The sequence below is a fragment of the Echinops telfairi genome, unplaced genomic scaffold (assembly GCF_000313985.2).
Source record: "Echinops telfairi isolate 266 unplaced genomic scaffold, ASM31398v2 ScPeMD7_7476;HRSCAF=8514, whole genome shotgun sequence".
NCBI classification, from domain to species: Eukaryota; Metazoa; Chordata; class Mammalia; order Afrosoricida; family Tenrecidae; genus Echinops; species Echinops telfairi.
This window is the reverse complement of record NW_022111380.1, coordinates 28,998-36,066: the sequence shown is the minus strand read 5'-3', so window position 1 is coordinate 36,066 and position 7,069 is coordinate 28,998. Positions and strand designations below refer to the sequence as shown.

The window sequence follows — 7,069 nt, the reverse complement described above, 5'->3', positions numbered from 1 at the left end:
AAAGTTCATCAGAGATTTCATACCGTAGATAAAACCAATGTATGTGGTGAATGTCGAAAATCCTTTTTCTGGAAGTATGAGCTCACTGTTCATATGTGAATTCATACTGGAGAGAAATCGCATGTATGTGGTGAATGTGCAAAAGCCTTTATCTGGAAGACTTCTCTTTCTCTTCACCAGCGAACTCATATTGGAGAGAAACCACATGTCTGTGGTGAATGTGGAAAAGCCTTTATCTGGAAGTATGAGCTCACTGTTCATATGAGAACTCATACTGGAGAGAAACGTTGTGGAAGTGGTCAATGTGGAAAAGCCTTTATCTGGAAGACTGCTCTCACTGTTCATAAGCGAACTCATAATGGATAGAAGGCTCATACATGTGGTCAATGTGCAACCGTTTTATCTTGAAGATTTCTCTTACTGTTCATAAGCGAACTCATACCAGAGTGAAATTCCATGAATGTGGTGAGTGTGGTAAAGCTTTCACCCAGAACAATGCCTTAGAGTTCATCAGAGATTTCACACCGGAGATAAACCTCATGTATGTGGTGAATGTGGAAAATCCTTTATCTGGACGTATGAGTTCACTGTTCATATGCCAACTCATAATGGAGGGAAAGCTCATGTATGTGGTGAATGTGGAAAAGCCTTTATCAAGAAGACTGCTCTCACTGTTCATTAGCGAACTCATACTGGAGAGAAATCCCATGTATGTGGTGAGTGTGGAAAAGCTTTCACCCAGAAACAATGCCATATAGTTCATCAGAGATTTCACACCGGAGATAAACCCCATTTCTGTGGTTAATGTGGAGAATCCTTTACCTGGAAGTATGAGCTCACTCTTCGTATGAGAACTCATACTGGAGAGAAACCCAATGTATTTGGTGATTGTGGGAAAACTTTTATCAGGAAGAAGGACCTCGCAGATCATCAGCGAATTCATACTGGAGAGATACCCCATGTATGTGGTCAATATGGACAGGCCTTTATCTGGAAGACTGCTCTCAGTGTTCATAAGCGAACTCATAATGGATAGAAGGCCCATATATATGGTGAATGTGCAAAAGCTTTTATCTTGAAGATTTCTCTTACTGTTCATAAGCGAACTCATACTGGAGTGAAATTCCATGAATGTGGTGAGTGTGGTAAAGCTTTCACCCAGAACAATGCCTTACAGTTCATCAGAGATTTTACACCGGAGATAAACCCCATGTATGTGGTGAATGTGCAAAAATCTTTATCTGGACATATGAGTTCACTGTTCATATGCCAACTCATAATGGAGAGAAAGCTTATGTATGTGGTGAATGTGGAAAAGCCTTTATCAAGAAGAGGAACTTCACTGATGCTCAGTTAACTCATACTGGAGAGAGATTCCATGTATGTGGTGAATGTGGGAAAGCCTTTAACAAGAAGCGTACTCTCACTGTTCATCAGCAAACTCATACTGCAGAGAAACCCCATGTATGTGGTGAATGTGAAAAAGCATTACCCGGAAGAAGGACCTCCCTTATCATCAGCGAATTGATACTGGAGAGAAACCCCATGGATGTAGTGAATGTGCAAAAGCCTTTATCAAGAAGAGGAACTTCACTGATGCTCAGCTAACTCATACTGGAGAGAGAGTCCATGTATGTGGTGAATGTGGAAAAGCCTTTATGGAAAAGAGTGCTCTCAATTATCATCAGCTTAATCATACTGGAGGAAAACCTCATGTACATGGGGAATGTGGAAAGGCCTTTATCCAGAAGACTTCCCTTACTGTTCATCAGCGAACTCATCCTGGAGAGAAACCTCACGTATGTGGTGAATGTGGAAAAGCCTTTATCAAGAACAAAAACCCCACTGATCGTCAGCGAACTCATACTGGAGAGAAAGTCCATATATGTGGTGAATGTGAAAATGCCTTTATCTGGAAGACTTCTCTTACAGTTCATAAGGGAAATCATATTGGAGAGAAATCACATGACCTTGGTGAGTGTGGTAAAGCATTCACTCAGAACAATGCCTTAAAGTTCATCAGCGATTTAACACCGGAGATAAAACCAATGTATGTGGTGAATGTTGGAAATCATTTTTCTGGAATATGAGCTCACTGTTCATATGCGAATTCATACTGGAGAGAAACCGCATGTATGTGGTGAAGGTGGAAAAGTCTTTATCAAGAAGAAGAACCTAAATTAGACTAGACTAAAAGAAATCAAACCAAATCAAACTAAACGACATATTGCTTTTGGTGAATTTGCTACAAAATATCTCTTTAAAATGTTAATAATAATGGTTCCTTTAAGAAATATGGTACACCTGCCCCAAGTCATGGTATTTTAAATGGTATAAACCTGATCTCTCTTGTTCTCAACAATATGTTGTTTTGTTTGTTTTCCGAATCTTCTGATCCCTGTTACCGGATCCCATCAACAAGTCGTGATTGTACAGGCTGGTGTGCTTCTTCCATTTGGGTTTTTTGCTTCTCTGCTAGATGACTGCTTGTTTAACTTCAAGGCTTTAATACGCCAGACACTATCTTTTGATAGCTGGGCACTATCTGCTTTCTTCACCATATTTGGGTATTCGTCCATTTTATCTTCAGCGATTTTGCTGGGAGTGTGAGCATCACAGAATGCCAGGTTGCTTGGAGCAGAGACCCAAAACCCATCTGTAGACTATGGGACATCCCCTCACTAAAAGGTCACAAGGAATGGATGTGTCAAATAGGGTGCAGTATAACACTGATGAATCACACAGCTTTCCTCTGGTTCCTTGAGGCTTCCTCACCCCCCACTATCATGACACCAGTCCTGCCTTTCATTGTGGGCTAGACCGGAACATAGGCAGATACAGATAAGATATAAGAGGTCACGACATATGGAATCTAGGACCAGGAATGGGAATAGAAATACCAGGAAGGTAGGGGGAAGGTGGGGAGAAAATGGATGGAACAGGGAACCAATCACAATGATCAACACATAACCATCCCCCTCACCTTTCCCTTCCCCCAGGTGGGACAAACAACAAAAACCATGGGGGGAAAGAGAGAGTGGTAGGTGTAAGATATTAAAATAATAATAATTCATACTTTATCAAGGGAGTCACGAGGGTTGAGGGGAGGGAGGGAAAAATGAGGAGCTGATACCAAGCGCACAATAGAAAGCAAATGTTTAGAAGATAATGAAGACACGAGGGAGTGCAAAGAGTAATAAAGAAATACAAATTACTTGGGGAAATTATGAGATGAAGAAGAATCCCCAGACTGTAATAGGAAGGTATCCCTGAGCCTCCATCTGGAATTTCTCCTGGTGTGAATCTTGTGCTCTGGGGGTACTTGGAGCCCAGGGAGTGTGGTTGTTAGGAATTGAGATCCAGCACCTTCCAGGATGAAATATGAAATGCCCTTTTAAATTTACCGTCTCTGAAACCTACAGGGCATTTCTGTCATGTAGCTATAGGGTTGCTATGATTCAGAATTAATGTGATATCAAGCCATTTATTGATTTAGTTTTTTGTTTTGTTTTTGTTTTGTGGATCTTTATAGGCCTGTCCCTTCTCTGCATGGGAGGTTTGTGTTTGTGTTTACACTGACTTCCGGGACAGAGGCACATTAACAGCCTCGGGATTCATAGAACTCAGTTTTTAACAAAGTTGTTTTCTGGAGGTGTCGCTGGTGATACTGACTCAGGATTGGAAATTTGGGTTATATTAAGTGTCCCAGCAGGACATAGTACACCTACTCACTTAAGTCATTTTGAGGGAGGTTGGCAGACCCAGTGCACAGTAGAACTGGTTAAAGAGAATCTGGAGAAGCACAGGTGAGGCCAGGGTCTCACCAATCCTGGGTCAGACTCCTGTAGTTACACCAGGGACAGGGCACCTGGAAATAAGGAGAAACACTGTGAGTAATGGCATCCTGAGACCTTCTTGGGTGAATCCACGAAGCATTCAGCTCTGGGAGATGCCACCAGAAAGAAAGAAGTCTACAGATGTCTCGTGTTCTTTTGGAAAATGTCCTTGAGCCCAGAATTATTCTCCAGGGTGAGGGGTAACTTCAATTTCAGTACACGTATGCTGTGGTTTCATTTGACTGGCTAAGTGGAATTTGTATGTGGAATGTTCATTGGCCTCTAAGAATGAAAAAGGGTAGAGGGAGGCAAAGCCACGAGACTCCCTCAAGACTCTGGACTCCTACAAGAAAAATGATGTTGATGGTGCCCTTAGAAGGAACTAGTCCTCTACCAGACGTCTTCACATCAACAACCCAGGATTCTCTTCATTCATGTTGGACACATTCCTGTCAGGGAGTCGGATGCAACCAAGTGACAAGAAAACCTATGGGAATAGAGTTAGTTCACTTCAACTCCATGGGGTGGATGAATGAGGTAGGTAGGTAGAAGAGAAATGGATGATGTTTAATAAAAGCATGATGTATAGATAGATTTGGATAGTAAATAGCTCACTAGATCAATAAATTACCTTATTACCAACCACAACCCTAGGATTCTCTAAATGAACATATTTTTTATTAACTTAAATTTTCCCTTAACTCATATTCCAAAAATGGAATATCTAATGTCAGATGGAATTTAGATGTATTAAAACCATATAATCAAGACAAAACTGGATCTAATGTAATGTTTGTCATATACTGAAATTCTTTTGAATGACTCACTAAATTTGGTGAGTCATTCAAAACCCTCTAACCACCATGTAATTTTTATGGTTTGTCTCCTGGGGAATACTGACATGTCAACATAATGTACTTTTGGTATTTATTTTGTGCTGTATTGCTCAGAGTTCACAATTCTTCACCGAGAGTGATCATTGCTCCAGATGGTAAAGTAGCCAGGTTTCAGCAAACTATTTTTTTATCCCCTGGAATGGACTACCTTTAATAATTTCCTCAGTTTTTTAATTATCTCTTGAAAATAAATGTGAAGAGCATAAATGCTCAAGGCCACAAAGGTCTGTGTTTTGGAAGAAGAACCAGCAAATATATCTTAACAGTATTCCTTCCTTATTATCTGGCTCATTAGCAGTGAGTCTTGATATGAATAAAAACGGCTTTAGTTACTTTTAGTAGAAGTATATTCGTGGTTCTTGGAACCAGAATTGTCTTCAAAATAGATTGGAAGAAGAAATATAACATACTGGCCAAAATAATTCTTTAGGATTCAGGTCTTCTTGAAAATCTTCTTGATATCTTTTCCATCAAGACCTGATGTCACTAAACAATGAGATTATTTCTGAGATATTTTTACCCACTCAACATTAAGTTCATTGTCATTGAGTGGATTCTGTATCACAAGGCATTTAAAATCCTCAGTAAGAGGTCATGATGAAAAGTACTGAAAGCTAAGACAGGGTAAAAACTAGTGATCCCAAAGGGAAGATCCTCAGGAGTCTCTTTCTGCACCTACATCTGGTATTGAATTCCTCCTGCTCTGTGAACCTTGAGCAGCTCCTGAAACACAGATCTCTCCCAGCTCTCTTAAAGACTTATTTGTGTCTTGGATCACACTGCCTTCTATAAATTGTTTCCTGCATGATCAGGCCCTCTGCTGATTCTTTGAAATGTCTTTGAAGATGGACAACATTGTAGAAAAGTGGTATAATTTTTTTTACAGCACTTATATATCTATCCACGTCATCCACTACCTGGTGTGTATTCCGTTACATCACAAACCCAAGCTGTGTTTGGTTGCTTTTTGGGAATGCATAGATAGCTCGGAAGACAGGCTGTGATGACATCACCATTTGTCTGTATCACTTCTGTAGCTACAACAGAGATCAAACATCGGGAAAAGGAAAAAGAAAGTGGCACATATCAAACTTCTCATTCAGTTCACTTCATTTTAGAACTCTTTGAGCCACTCTTGAATTGAAGTAGCATTTACATGGAAGGACATCAACAGGAATTTCATGAATATTTGGGAAATTGTCATGATTCCAGGAGAATTCAGCTCACAATCTGAAATATCTTTCCCAATTCTGAGATTTAACGTGAAAGTGGAAGGCTTGGTTTTCTTTTGAGCAGTCTAAAGGACAAAGCATTATATCTGTAGGAAAAGACCATGGAGAGTGTCAATACCATAAAGCAAAAAATAAGGCTAATGCCTGACTGTGGGAAAGACTAGAATTGCTCACATGTAAATTCGAGTAGAAGTTGAAGAAAATTAAAACATGCCCGGAGACCCCAAATATGACTTAGAATATACTCCATCTAAATTTCGGACACCAATGACAGAAGACCTGATGCTTTGTGGGATACCTCACAAACCTCACACATGAAGCAAACAAAAGGACATTAAGCAAATAGGAAAGATCAAAATGGGTTTCAGATGAGGCCCTGAAACTTAGTCTTCATCATTGAGAATGAGGTAGAAGATTTGTACAGAAAATCAAAGCCAGTATTGGAAAAAAGAGTAAATCATTATAATGAAATATGCAAAGATTTACAGTAAGTAAACCAAAAACAAATAACGTATCAAGCTGAGAAACCAGAAGAAACTAATTCAAGCCTCAAGTTGGAGTGTTAAAAAAAATGCTGTAAGTTAAATATTGAGTGATGCAGGAAACACCAAAAGAAGATGGAAAAGTGAGTATATTTAACAAGTAAATATCTATATTCGGCTATTTCAAGTAGTAGTATATGATGAGGAACCAATAGTACTGAAGGAGGAAGTCTAAGCTGGACTGAGTGATTAGCCAAAAACAAGGCTTCAGGGATTGACAGCATGCCATTTGAAATGTTTTAACATGATAATAAAGCACTGGAAACATTTTCTAATCAATTAGGAAGACAGCTACCTGACCAACTGTTTGGAAGAGAATCACAATCGTTCCCTTTCCTATGAATGGTGACCTCACAAAAGGCAAAATCATCAAGCAAGTCATTAATATCACATGCAAATAACATTTTGCAGAAGGTTGTTCAACAACAGTTGGAGCAGTCCGTTGACAGAGAGCGTTCAGACGCTCAAGCCAGATTCAGAAGAGGTTGTAGAACAAGGGGTATCGTAGCTGATTTCACATGGCTCTTGGCTCAAAACAGAGAATGCCAGAAATTTTATATATA

At 39.6% G+C, this 7,069-nt stretch overlaps 1 protein-coding gene across 1 annotated transcript in view; it reads left to right on the top strand.

Annotated features, from left to right (window-relative positions):
- The window catches only part of LOC101642436 (zinc finger protein 585A-like), a 7,558-nt gene extending 5,468 nt beyond the window's left edge, over positions 1-2,090 (top strand). Inside the window, exons 3-6 of the mRNA XM_045285856.1 lie at positions 411-576; positions 813-961; positions 1,082-1,219; positions 1,689-2,090. Coding sequence (XP_045141791.1) covers positions 411-576; positions 813-961; positions 1,082-1,219; positions 1,689-2,090 — 855 coding nt within the window. The remainder of the gene's footprint in view (positions 1-410; positions 577-812; positions 962-1,081; positions 1,220-1,688) is intronic.
- Positions 2,091-7,069: the final 4,979 nt, after the last annotated feature.